Source organism: Tachypleus tridentatus, chromosome 3 (genome assembly GCF_004210375.1).
Source record: "Tachypleus tridentatus isolate NWPU-2018 chromosome 3, ASM421037v1, whole genome shotgun sequence".
Lineage (NCBI taxonomy): Eukaryota > Metazoa > Arthropoda > Merostomata > Xiphosura > Limulidae > Tachypleus > Tachypleus tridentatus.
The window spans coordinates 53,919,568-53,935,152 of record NC_134827.1 but is presented as its reverse complement, the minus strand read 5'-3'; the positions used below and the strand labels follow the sequence as shown (position 1 = coordinate 53,935,152).

The 15,585-nt window shown below is 33.6% G+C and overlaps 2 protein-coding genes across 4 annotated transcripts in view; both read right to left on the bottom strand.

Moving 5' to 3' along the window:
* LOC143246874 (irregular chiasm C-roughest protein-like) overlaps positions 1-2,135 on the bottom strand; it is a 59,652-nt gene extending 57,517 nt beyond the window's left edge. The window contains exon 1 of one of the 2 annotated variants that reach the window (XM_076494121.1): positions 1,977-2,135. In XM_076494121.1, coding sequence (XP_076350236.1) covers positions 1,977-2,025 — 49 coding nt within the window. In that variant the 5' untranslated portion in view covers positions 2,026-2,135. The remainder of the gene's footprint in view (positions 1-1,976) is intronic. The other variant, XM_076494120.1, reaches the window with a different exon arrangement.
* A 4,472-nt stretch (positions 2,136-6,607) lies between these two features.
* PolE1 (DNA polymerase epsilon catalytic subunit 1) overlaps positions 6,608-15,585 on the bottom strand; it is a 377,829-nt gene continuing 368,851 nt past the window's right edge. For both annotated transcript variants that reach the window (XM_076494118.1, XM_076494119.1), the window contains 3 exons: positions 10,158-10,290; positions 9,532-9,641; positions 6,608-6,882 (listed from right to left, as the gene is read on the bottom strand). In XM_076494118.1, coding sequence (XP_076350233.1) covers positions 6,813-6,882; positions 9,532-9,641; positions 10,158-10,290 — 313 coding nt within the window. In that variant the 3' untranslated portion in view covers positions 6,608-6,812. The remainder of the gene's footprint in view (positions 6,883-9,531; positions 9,642-10,157; positions 10,291-15,585) is intronic.

Genomic DNA, 15,585 nt, shown 5'->3' with positions numbered 1-15,585 from the left:
TATTCCCACCAAATACTGAGTGAACACGAGACTTTCTGAGACTCGTGAATGTATAACTTGTGTTTCTACATTTCTATTGAACCAAGTGTATATGTAACTCGAGTTTAAACACTCAGTGTATAACCCACAAACTGACAATATACAATGATTATATGAGTGACTTTCTTAAGATGAATTTTTAACATCCTTTATATTCCAAATACTCTTAATTATCGAAAATCTTCACTGGGAAGATAAAAATGTGATGATTATAAATATTCTAGTCGGATTACTGTGATGTTGTGTATGTTATTGTTTAGAAGTTATGCGAACTGTTTTGTATAAAGGTATATTCCAACGAATAAATAATAAAAAAGCTTTATCGCTATGTTCATGCCAAAATAACAGTTTTTATATAATACGAAAACAATTTCGAACTTGAAATTAGACAACTGTTTAAAATTGGTAAAAAAAGAAACTTAATATGCACAGTTGGGACACGCAAAATTTAGAAGTTCCCCCTGTAATCAAAGTTAATTCGGACCTAATTATACGGTGAATATATTTCGTTATAGGGTTATTGTGCTTTGTATTTGTTGTTTAAATTTAATATTTATAACTAAAAAACAAAACTATATACATGCAGCAATGTTCATTGTAATTAAACACGTAACAGTATCTCACTGAACGTTCTGATGAATTCATTTCAGTATTGATTTATTTATATGAAACAGTAATTACTTGTGATGTTGTGCACCGAACCACAATTCCTAAATGTGGTTTTATTTTCAAATATTTGGCTTTAGAAAATAAATCTTACCATTAACAATTTATAGCCAACTTTCGATAAACAGAGGCACGTAAACCTAGGTCAGCCGTTTCAATTGGAAGTGATTTACTTGTTTAAAACAAATTATAACCAACACAAGCGTCATGTCGACCAGAACTTAAGTAAAGCAGCGACCATAGGGACTTACAAGTCGTTTACATATAAATATATAAAACTACAAACATAATAAACAAAGAAAGTAGAAAGATTTGAGGTAACGAATTATTTTTGTTAATAGTTGATATCAGTCACGTAATATCACGATAGTAGTGAAGAAATACATATTTTAGGTCTATGCAGTGTCGGTATTTGAGAGTACTTAACACGTTGGCCACACGACCCAACCGGTGAATATGATAGTTTTTCAGTAAGACCCTCCGGGAAGTCGTGCTCTATTGTCTATTTAAATAGCCACAACAACTACATGTATATTCTCAAAAAAGACCAGTGGGACCCTACAAAGTATCGGCGAAATAGGCTTGAGAGCCATCGTCTTAATATTGGTTGGTCCAAATTACGATTTAAATTGTTATAATGTTAAGTACAAGAAATTTCTACACGCTGTTACTTTTGTACTAAATGTTCATTCAAAAGCTGTCAATTTTTATTTGGAACAATAAGCTAAATTGAAATTTCACATTAAATCGTGGATTAATAATTTGCTCAAATGATAATTGCATTGTAAAACAGATACTCATATATAGATTAACATATTGCGTAATATTCCGAATGATGTAAATTCTCCCACTGAGAAAATGTACCCCCATACAGAGTTACACTGTGAGAAAAAACCAAAAAAAAACGATTTCTTTAAACTACGCTCTCCCCCACGTGGACCAAGTTATGATATACTGGAGAATTGTTTGGCCTGCGGGCAGACGACGTTAATATTTGTAAAATCTCACGTCAACCCACAAAGAAAACTGTACACAAAATTTTTAATATTCTTCAGAATCTGCATAATTAATTTACTTCTTTACTTGTACAATTATTCAAAGCACCCAATCTCCGATTCTAAATAAATATATTTTTTACCCGGGTCCACCAAGCACATAAAGCGCACCTGCGAACCGTCGAGTTTAAATCCTAAAAGCTTAACTTGGATAGAAAATTATAATTTAAAACAATTATACACAGAACCACAAAAACATACAGAAGCTTTACTTACCTATCACTACAACTGTATTTAGTATCCAAAATAATTCTATGATGTACATTTTTAATCAAATAATATAACGATACAATATTAAAAAACATATGACATAATACTATAAACACTGCTCACTGCTCTCACTTCAAAACTCGAATTTCCGCCAAGCTTGTAACGAAGGTTCTTGTTTACTAGTCAACCCTAGCGCCACCATGTTGCAAAAGTTAGAATTTAATTTATGTGAAAAGCAGAATAAATAAAAAGCACGAACCGATAAATTGTGAAACTATACAGACAGGATAACAGACCAAATCAAAACCTGAACATTAAATTAAAAATATTCGAAAACTTCGACCTTTTTTATGAAAATTCAGTTAAGTATTTTTAATGTCTACCATGTTATGCGGTTAATAAAACTTACGCGGCATAGAAGTCACTGAACTTTTATAAAGTCAACGTGTATACAAGTCTTATTTTCATTATATTTTACTATATTGCGTACATATACAGAACACACAAAAATACAGCAGTCAAATACTTCATTTTGAAAGCAAAGAAAAACAAGCGCTAAGATTATTATAAACATAAACGCAGATGAAATACACATTTTTTTTTTTATCGCTGACCCACCAGGGGACTAAGTTTTGTACTTCTGCAATTTGAAAGTATGGCAGCCTCAATTTTCTACAGTGACTTGTCTGCGTCAAAATTTCATTGTTTATGTTTATGTATTCTCCATTGTTTACATCTGCGTACGCGTGTATCTGCAAGCTACATATTATAATTACAGTCAGGGAATCCCATGACGTTGACGTGTTAACGAACAATAGTTCGGATACAAACCGCATTGTCAAATTGTCTCACAGAAGAATAAGAACACGACAAACTATTAACTAAAGTAAATGTGACGTTTCATTCATTTATTTTGCAACTTAAAATATATTACATTCATTTCTTTGAAAACCCAAAAATTCAATATAACGTGAAACACTAAGTATAGTTTTCAGTCTTCGCAGTTCTTCCACATATGTGAATAAACATTTTTTTTCAAGATCCTCACACACAAGAAATGAGCAGTTTTTCGGGGTAAACAGAGCAAGCACCTTCTCTGAGTAATTCTGCCCACGTGTACGTGGGTCATTTTTGTGATTTAAAGCTATTTCTTTAGATGCATAGGCTTGTGTGTGTGTGATGTCCCCACACCCACTAGTTGGGTGCTTAAAATGAGTCGTTTATATGTATATATAAACAAGTGAGTTTCTCAAACTAACTGCCATATTGTTTTATGTAAGGTAAAAAAATATATCATTCATTAACAAAAAAAATTACCCCAGTGACTCACCGGTAAGCTTGAGGGATTACAACATTGAAATTGGGATTTGATTCCAACTATGGGCACAGTGCTGATAGCCCACCATATGAATTAAACATGTCGTTTAAAGTGACGAAAGTAAATATAAAATAAATATTATGATTCAGCATATGTTCTTGCAAAAAAAGCCACATCGAGCGAAACGGTGTGTCCACCGTGGGGAATCGAACGTCAGATTTTACCGTTGTAACTCTGTAGGTTTACCGTTGTCCTAGCAGCAGACATTATGATAGACTAAAATACGAAACCCTTCAAAAGGTAGATCTTTATTCACCTGTTTGATGTGGAGCCCATTTGTCAACTCTTGGTGTACTATAATCAAATAATGGGATATTACTGTCGCTCTTATAACGCAACCATAGCTGTAAAGTACGTGGTGCGTTTTGGGTGCAGTAAACGACGAACCACGAGACACACATTCACACGCCACTCCCGATTCCTTGATCTTCCACAACCACAGCAGAAGTGTATGAAACAAATTAAAAACCGGGGATCCACGGTTTATTTGACCGAGAGACAAAAACGCACTAGTAAGGCCTCTCCAGCACGGGATAATGTGGGTCACATATTATTAATTATACACTTTTCTTTACTTAAACACATAAGTTATTAATTACTATACAACGGCAAAAGGAAACATAGGTAACAACTGACCAACAAACAGTGAACGTTGTACTATTTGAAAAAAAATATCGAATTTTGCCATCCGAAAACCAATAATAATCACCAGACTGTCACTTTAGTAACCAATCGATAAACGTCTGGCTGTTGAATGTCGCTTTGTCCTCATATAAAGAGTGTATCGGTTAATATTTATTCTAAACATTAGTGGGTCATAATTGACAAATTTGTTTCGCTAATTAACTAGTTTAAGTATCTTAAATAATCAAAATCACCGTTTATCACACTTATTTATAATAAATTATAAAGCTGAATTGGTTTTGACTAGCTACATTATTTTCGGTGTGACCGAAATAGTTTTAAGAATTTCTTTACCAAAGCGATAGGTTACCTAATTTTGACCTCGCATTCCAGGTTTTCAAAAATAAGACTTTATGATTTGACTTTTAATGTAGTCAGGTTATTTGTTAACCACCTCCTGTAATTTTAACCGTATACAAAAGAGTCATATTACACCTTTGTTTCTAAGTTGAAAAAACAAAACAAAAATGAAACTCAAGATTTGAAGTTTTTTTGTTACTAAGTGCAAGATGTTAATGCACCTGGAAAACTGAACATTCACATAAACAACATATAATGTTACTGCTCGTAACAGTTGCTGTTGGCAACAAGGAATTATACTGACCTCGATTGTATGATGAGAAACTGACACGTGTTGGAAACCAAAAACCACGTACATTGAGATTTACAATCAATCACTTTGTTTAGCCTAAAGTTACAAAATATAAACTTACCTCTGTTGCCACCTATCGGATAGCGTAAAATTATCGTAAAAATTAAGCTGAAAAATATATATTAATATCAGGGGCTTGGCATGGCCTAGTGCGTAAGGCGTGCGACTCGTAATCCGAGGGTCGCGGGTTCGCGCCCGCCAAACATGCTCGCCCTCCCAGCCGTGGGGGCGTTATAATGTTACGGTCAATCCCACTATCGTTGGTAAAAGAGTAGCCCAAGAGTTGGCTGTGGGTAGTGATGACTAGCTGCATTACCTCTTGTCTTACACTGTTAAATTAGGGACGGCTAGCGCAGATAGCCCTAGTGTAGCTTTGTGCGAAATTTCAAAAACAAACAAATAATTAATATCAGGTTCAAAACAGGTATATATACCTGTATAAAAATAAATATATATATATTTCACGAATTAATGAATTATATAAATATACATGCATTGAAATAAACATTAAAGAAATTTTGGTAAAGTTTCCATTGTCAGTCATAGCGGATAAAACCTGAGGTAATAGCTTCAAAATTCGTTGGGATATTCTATTTAACAGACAAAATACAGACTCTCAGATTAAACTAACCAGCAAATGTGGAAAATCGACAAATTATATGTAACTGTTTATACCCACAATTTTTATTGTCATTCACTGTCTTCTGCCACTTGTGGAAAGGCAGTTACCCTTACAGTTCCTAACGTAGAAACGAAATTATAAAATATCTTATATTCGAAACTCACAACTTTCACCCTTACAAAATGAGATAAATAAAAATACGTAATCTTAAATAAAATGGTTTCAAATAGAACTACAAACTATTGAATGACCTACTAACCCTAACAATACTTGGATGGACTATTAATTTCAACAATACTTTGATGGGCGATTAATCTCAACAACACTTGGATGGACTGCTAATTTTGAACAATACTTGGATGGACTATTAATTTCAACAATACTTTGACGGGCGATTAATCTTAACAATACTTGGATGGACTATTAATTTTGAACAATACTTGGATGGACTATTAATTTCAACAATACTTTGACGGGCGATTAATCTCAACAATACTTGGATGGACTATTAATTTCAATGATACTTGAATATACTATTAATTTCAAAAACACTTAGATGGACCACAGACTTCAACAATACTTGGATGGACTATTAATTTCAATGATTCTTAGATAAACTATTAATTTCAACACTGTTTGGAAGACAAGGTGAACAATAACAAATGTTCCCACTGATGATTATTTTCCACTAGTTTAAACAGGTATTTTGGTTTAATATCACATGGAAGATGAGTTTTAAGTCACTTCATGGAATCAGAAATACAATTTATTCAACATCACAATGATTAACAACAAAACAAACAGCACCAGAACATGCTATATTATTTTAACAACAGCGTTTTATCTGAAAACCACAGATGAAATGGCCTGAATGAACACTTACAATAACAAATTAAGTGTGCTAATAATACCACAATGCACTTCAGGTGCAACAGAACAAACACAATAAACAGAAGTGCAAGTATGGATTTGACGTTTGTTTCATCAAACGTGTGAATCATGAAACCGAAGAAAATGTAAAAACGGCTGGTTTGGGTTGAGAAATGTTTTATGTAGAGGAGTGAACAATGTTTTGACCTGTTGACATGTTTGAAGCGGGTCAGTTACCTCTTTCTTTCTTTGTGAACTTGACGATGACTGTTTTTACATATACATTTTATTCTACAAGTGGGTTTTCTCGTCATCACTAGAATAAAATGGTAGAAATTTTTATCAATTTATTGATGTGTATGGATTTCAAATATAGTAAACAAGGTCCCAAAAATACCAGAATGTCTTTCTGGTACATTTCACACTGTCTTGATGGGTGATCAAATATTTTTTATTAAGTTTTAGAATATTTACAATTACCTAATTAATTTTCAACATGTATTAAAAATGTGTTTGTATAGCTATTTCAGTTTAAAAAACACAAACATAAAACATAGATCAGTACTGCAGAGTACATAGAAATACAAAGGTTTTTACAACTTGTATATACAAATATATATGTATATATACAAAAAGTTACAACTTGTAGTCATTCATTTTCATAATCCAAGTAACTACTTCTTCCAGTAGGGGCATGTGAAAGTACCTGAGAAAAAAACAAAACAATTTATATCAATTCAAGCAGCTTCTCTTATGATTAAAAACAGCTGATAAATGAAGCGCTTTCTGAAGACAGAAAAGATTCTTTAGAGAAGAAAAACTGTTCTGAACAACTCATTAGAAGTTGGAAAATGGAAAGGAAAACATTTACATATGTCTACCATCAGCAGAGTTCTATAATTTATGCAATGTGGTTCATCTTAGCCTCACATTAGTCCCGATGTTATAATTGTTCACCAATAAAGAACAAGAAATGGCCTCACAGTTCATAGAAGTGAAGTCCGAAAACAAGATTAAATATCTGGTAAGTATCAGAAGATGTTTGATTTTCTTATGGAAATTATTTTTTTATGAAAAAAGCTACACAAGATCACAAGTTACTCATTAATTAACCTTATTCACAAGATCACAAGTTATTCATTAATTAACCTTATTCACAAGATCACAAGTTATTCATTAATTAACCTTATTCACAAGATCACAAGTTATTCATTAATTAACCTTATTCACAAGATCACAAGTTATTCATTAATTAATCTTATTCAAAAGATCACAAGTTATTCATTAATGAACCTTATTCACAAGATCACAAGTTATTCATTAATGAACCTTATTCACGAGATCACAAGTTATTCATTAATGAACCTTATTCACAAGATCACAAGTTATTCATTAATGAACCTTATTCACGAGATCACAAGTTACTCATTAATTAACTTTATTCACGAGATCATAAGTTACTCATTAATTAACTTTATTCACGATATCACAAGTTATTCATTAATTAACCTTATTCACAAGATCACAAGTTATTCATTAATTAACCTTATTCACAAGATCACAAGTTATTCATTAATTAACCTTATTCACAAGATCACAAGTTACTCATTAATTAACCTTATTCACAAGATCACAAGTTATTCATTAATTAACCTTATTCACAAGAGCACAAGTTACTCATTAATTAACTTTATTCACGATATCACAATTATTCATTAATTAACCTTATTCACAAGATCACAAGTTATTCGTTAATGAACCTTATTCACAATATCACAAGTTACTCATTAATTAACCTTATTCACAAGAAAACAAGTTATTCATTAATTAACCTTATTCACAAGAAAACAAGTTATTCATTAATGAACCTTATTCACAAGATCACAAGTTACTCATTAATTAACCTTATTCACAAGATCACAAGTTACTCATTAATTAACCTTATTCACAAGATCACAAGTTATTCATTAATTAACCTTATTCATGAGATCACAAGTTATTCAATAATTAACCTTATTCACGAGATCACAAGTTATTCATTAATTAACCTTATTCACAAGATCACAAGTTATTCAATAATTAACCTTATTCACGAGATCACAAGTTACTCATTAATTAACTTTATTCACAATATCACAATTATTCATTAATTAACCTTATTCACGAGATCACAAGTTACTCATTAATTAACCTTATTCACGAGATCACAAGTTATTCATTAATTAACCTTATTCATGAGATCACAAGTTATTCAATAATTAACCTTATTCACGAGATCACAAGTTACTCATTAATTAACTTTATTCACGAGATTACAAGTTACTCATTAATTAACCTTATTCACGAGATCACAAGTTACTCATTAATTAACTTTATTCACAATATCACAAGTTACTCATTAATTAACCTTATTCACAAGATCACAAGTTATTCATTAATTAACCTTATTCACAAGTTATTCAATAATTAACCTTATTCACGAGATCACAATTAATTAATGTTATTTACATTCATTAATTAACCTTATTCACAAGATCACAAGTTATTCATTAATTAACCTTATTCACGAGATCACAAGTTACTCATTAATTAACCTTATTCACGAGATCACAAGTTATTCATTAATTAACCTTATTCACAAGATCACAAGTTATTCATTAATTAACCTTATTCAGAAGATCACAAGTTATTCAATAATTAGCCTTGTTCACGAGATCACAAGTTATTCATCAATTAACCTTATTCAACATTCTGTGAATTTTTACTGGGAAGTGTCTGTTTGGTGCATCTGAGATAACTTTTTCAAGCTTTTGTAATTTATATAATTTTGAGAAACTGACAGTACTTGTTCATAATTCAGATTTTGAACACAAAGAGAAAAAGGAACCTGAATTGTACAGCAGCCCAGAGTTCCTACAGTTTATTAGATCTTTGTTTGAAAATGTTTTCCAGGCTCTTGTGGAATAAATTAAGACACGTTATTACTACCATAATAACAACACACGCATGAATATTATCACCATAATAACATGTTATTAATACCATAACAATAATATATGTTATTAATACCATAATACCAGTGGAACCGATATTACTCTGTTAGCCTTTTACGGACATGTTTCTGAACTACTCGTGCACCCATGAGTCCATGTCACTAGTGGTTAGAAGATTCACAAATAAAAACATTAAAAGAAATATAGAAAACAAGTGATTTCACTAATGTTTGAAACAGTTAAAAATATAGAATTAATAAACATCAATATCCCATCAACAGTGGACATAAACAATAAGTAAACAGAAGGGTTTGATGATGTTTCTGTGAACCACATAATTTTTATAACTGGCTGAACAATACCGTGCAATATTATGGAAGGTTTTCATCTGGTCTTCCAAATCTTTCAGTGGCAGCAATGTCTGGAAGTTACCAGCACAATCACAATGTTTTCCCATGTTGTTCTCTTTGATCTAACAAATTAAAACTCTTGTTTTAACATAAACTATTATACATAAAATGAGATCTTTTTCATCAAGACAAAAACGTGTCACAAACAATTTTATTACACCTAGTGCTACAAACAGTACGGAGAAAGTTGAACTCACAATCTGGAAGGTCTTGAGGTAGCAGAAATATTTAATAAAAAATCAAATCCAGTTCCTGATGTTTGTCGTATTTCAAACACAAAGTAAAATATTATTGAGTTTAATGGTATGAAACGTTATTCAAAGAAATATTGAAAACCACAGTTTTTTGGCTGTTATACCTAATTGTTTTAAAAATTACAAACTAAGTACAACATTAGTAAACATAAAAGCAGAAAAAAAAATGTATTAAAGGATACAACTGAACCAATGCACATTTATATATATATATATATGCTTCTGAATACTTCATCCTTGTAATCGATAAAACATTTTCAGTTAGATGCTTCTATTGATTATTAATTCATTTCTACATTAAGATAAAATATATAAGACATTTACCATTCTACATTTAGAACACTGTAGGTCTTGCAGGACATAAGCCATAGACTTTCTCTGAATATAGTCGAGAAGCATTGATTCAATCTCACTGGTGTTGTATGGGGCCTTACAAGAAGCACATTGCCACAAATAACTGAAAATTAAAAATAAGCAACTGATGAAATGTCAGCAGATGATAAGAGTTGTTATCAAAGGTTCTATGTTTAAGATTAGTACAAAATTAAAAATAAGCAACTGATGAAATGTCACCACATGATAAGAGTTGTAATCAAAGGTTCTATGTTTAAGATTAGTACAAAATTAAAAATAAGCAACTGATGAAATTTCAGCACATGATAAGAGTTGTTATCAAAGGTTCTATGTTTAAGATTAGTACAAAATTAAAAATAAGCAACTGATGAAATTTCAGCACATGATAAGAGTTGTTATCAAAGGTTCTATGTTTAAGATTAGTACAAAATTAAAAATAAGCAACTGATGAAATTTCAGCACATGATAAGAGTTGTTATCAAAGGTTCTATGTTTAAGACCAGTTCAAAATTTTTCATTTTTTTCTCAAGTGTATTTTTCATCAAGAATAAAAATCAAACTTATCATAAACAAAATGTTAATTACTGTCTGGTTAGTAGCTTTAATTAAACTAATTACTACAAATTTTGTGTATATATATTACCAGACAGTTACTACACATTAGTTTGTGTTTCAGTTGCTAATCATCAGGGACATCCTACAAAAGGACTGTGTTTGTGGTGAGGATTCAATCTTGGGTATTGCTCACGTTATCAACTCAGCTTGGATCTTACCTATTTGAATACTTTCCAGAAACAAGTTGAGGTATTTTCAAATCCCATGGTTGATTAATTGTGTTATCAGTTAGGTATTTCACTTATTATTATTCAAAAGTTTTAATTTTGGTTTTCTTCTCTGACGTGATGAACCACTACACACAGATCAGTATTATCAAGTTTTGTTAAACTTCTGAAACCTATGTTTTGTTGATGTTTTTGCTTCTGCAAGGTAACACGTGTCACATTCACAAAGAACATTGCAAATAGTGTTTTTGTTCTCCAACTTCAAAGATCATTGTTAAATTAGAAGTACGTGAACCACATAATAGAAAAGATACACTTTCTGATAACACACTCAGTCAGCTGGAACAAACGTTGGCAAAACTTGGTTACAAGTATTGAAAGTATTCAGATATCAAGGAAATAGTATACTGACCATTATATATCATAAACATAGTTCAGAAACTTCCCTGAAGTTAACAGGAAATTACTAGATGAAAAAAAATCAAAATACTCTAGTTAGGAATTTATGTGTAGTCATAAATAAATTTTTTAACACTAACTAAGTGATAATGAGACTTTGGTGATAGTACCAGCTATAAACACCTCACCACCATGAGTACCTGCTGTTAACTATGACAACAAATAACACATCATTACTATGAGTACCAGATATTAACTGTCACAAGAATTAACACCTCACCACCATGAATACCAGCTATCAACTGTGACAACAATTAACACTCACCACCATGAGTACCAGCTATTAACTGTGACAACAATTAACACTTCACCACCATGAGTACCAGCTGTTAACTATGACAACAATTAACACCTCACCACCATGAGTACCAGCTGTTAACTATGACAACAATTAACACCTCACCACAATGAGTACCAGCTATTAACTATGACAACAATTAACACCTCACCACCATCAGTACCAGCTATTAACTATGACAACAATTAACACATCACCACCATGACTACCAGCTGTCAACTATGACAACAATAAACACCTCACCACCATGAGTACCAGCTATTAACTGTGACAACAATTAACACTCACCACCATGAGTACCAGCTATTAACTATGACAACAATCAACACCTCACCACCATGACTACCAGCTGTCAACTATGACAACAATTAACACCTCACCACCATGAGTACCAGCTATTAACAATGACAACAATTAACACCTCACCACCATGAGTACCAGCTGTTAACTATGACAACAATTAACACTCACCACCATGAGTACCAGCTATTAACAATGACAACAATTAACACCTCACCACCATGAGTACCAGCTATTAACTATGACAACAATTAACACCTCACCACCATGAGTACCAGCTATTAACTATGACAACAATTAACACCTCACCACCATGAGTACCAGCTATTAACTATGACAACAATTAACACCTCACCACCATGACTACCAGCTGTTAACTATGACAACAATTAACACCTCACCACCATGAGTACCAGCTGTTAACTATGACAACAATTAACACCTCACCACCATGAGTACCAGCTATTAACTATGACAACAATTAACACCTCACCACTATGAGTACCAGCTATTAACTATGACAACAATTAACACTCACCACCATGAGTACCAGCTGTTAACTATGACAACAATTAACACCTCACCACCATGAGTACCAGCTGTTAACTATGACAACAATTAACACCTCACCACCATGAGTACCAGCTATTAACTATGACAACAATTAAGACTCACCACCATGAGTACCAGCTGTTAACTATGACAACAATTAACACCTCACCACCATGAGTACCAGCTATTAACTATGACAACAATTAACACTCACCACCATGAGTACCAGCTGTTAACTATGACAACAATTAACACCTCACCACCATGAGTACCAGCTGTTAACTATGACAACAATTAACACCTCACCACCATGAGTACCAGCTATTAACTATGACAACAATTAACACCTCACCACCATGAGTACCAGCTATTAACTATGACAACAATTAACACCTCACCACCATGAGTACCAGCTGTTAACTATGACAACAATTAACACCTCACCACCATGAGTACCAGCTGTTAACTATGACAACAATTAACACCTCACCACCATGAGTACCAGCTATTAACTATGACAACAATTAACACCTCACCACCATGACTACCAGCTGTCAACTATGACAACAATTAACACCTCACCACCATGAGTACCAGCTATTAACTGTGACAACAATTAACACTCACCACCATGAGTACCAGCTGTTAACTATGACAACAATTAACACCTCACCACCATGACTACCAGCTGTCAACTATGACAACAATTAACACCTCACCACCATGAGTACCAGCTATTAACTGTGACAACAATTAACACTTCACCACCATGAGTACCAGCTGTTAACTATGACAACAATTAACAGCTGTTAACTATGACAACCTCACCACCATGAGTACCAGCTGTTAACTATGACAACAATTAACACCTCACCACCATGAGTACCAGCTATTAACTATGACAACAATTAACACCTCACCACCATGACTACCAGCTGTGAACTGTGACAACAATTAACACTCACTACCATGAGTACCAGCTAATAACTGTGACAACAATTAACACCTCACCACCATGAGTACCAGCTATTAACTATGACAACAATTAACATCTCACCACCATGAGTACCAGCTATTAACTATGACAACAATTAACACTCACCACCATGAGTTCCAGATATTAACTGTGACAACAATTAACACCTCATCACCATGAGTACCAGCTATTAACTATGACAACAATTATCATCTCACCACCATGAGTACCAGCTGTTAACTGTGACAACAATTAACACCTCACCACCATGAGTACCAGCTATTAACTATGACAACAATTAACACTCACCACCATGAGTACCAGCTATTAACTGTGACAACAATTAACACATCACCACCATGTGTACCAGCTATTAACTATGACAACAATTAACACCTCACCACCATGACTACCAGCTGTCAACTATGACAACAATTAACACCTCACCAGCATGACTACCAGCTGTCAACTATGACAACAATTAACACCTCACCACCATGAGTACCAGCTATTAACTGTGACAAGAATTAACACCTCACCACCATGAATACCAGCTATCAACTGTGACAACAATTAACACTCACCACCATGAGTACCAGCTATTAACTGTGACAACAATTAACACTTCACCACCATGAGTACCAGCTGTTAACTATGACAACAATTAACACCTCACCACCATGAGTACCAGCTATTAACTGTGACAACAATTAACACTCACCACCATGAGTACCAGCTATTAACTATGACAACAATTAACACCTCACCACCATGACTACCAGCTGTCAACTATGACAACAATTAACACCTCACCACCATGAGTACCAGCTGTTAACTATGACAACAATTAACACTCACCACCATGAGTACCAGCTATTAACAATGACAAGAATTAACACCTCACCACCATGAGTACCAGCTATTAACTATGACAACAATTAACACCTCACCACCATGACTACCAGCTGTCAACTATGACAACAATTAACACCTCACCACCATGAGTACAAGCTATTAACTGTGACAACAATTAACATTCACCACCATGAGTACCAGCTGTTAACTATGACAACAATTAACACCTCACCACCATGACTACCAGCTGTCAACTATGACAACAATTAACACCTCACCACCATGAGTACCAGCTATTAACTGTGACAACAATTAACACTGCACCACCATGAGTACCAGCTGTTAACTATGACAACAATTAACACCTCACCACCATGAGTACCAGCTATTAACTATGACAACAATTAACACCTCACCACCATGAGTACCAGCTATTAACTATGACAACAATTAACACCTCACCACCATGACTACCAGCTGTTAACTATGACAAATATTAACACCTCACCACCATGAGTACCAGCTGTTAACTATGACAACAATTAACACCTCACCACCATGAGTACCAGCTAGTAACTATGACAACAATTAACACCTCACCACCATGAGTACCAGCTATTAACTGTGACAACAATTAACACTTCACCACCATGAGTACCAGCTGTTAACTATGACAACAATTAACACCTCACCACCATGAGTACCAGCTGTTAACTATGACAACAATTAACACCTCACCACCATGAGTACCAGCTATTAACTATGACAACAATTAACACCTCACCACCATGAGTACCAGCTATTAACTATGACAACAATTAACACCTCACCACCATGACTACCAGCTGTCAACTATGACAACAATTAACACCTCACCACCATGAGTACCAGCTGTTAACTATGACAACAATTAACACCTCACCACCATGAGTACCAGCTGTTAACTATGACAACAATTAACACCTCACCACCATGAGTACCAGCTGTTAACTATGACAACAATTAACACTCACCACCATGAGTACCAGCTATTAACTATGACAACAATTAACACCTCACCACCATGAGTACCAGCTATTAACTGTGACAACAATTAACACTCACCACCATGAGTACCAGCTATTAACTGTGACAACAATTAACACCTCACCACCATGTGTACCAGCTATTAACTAT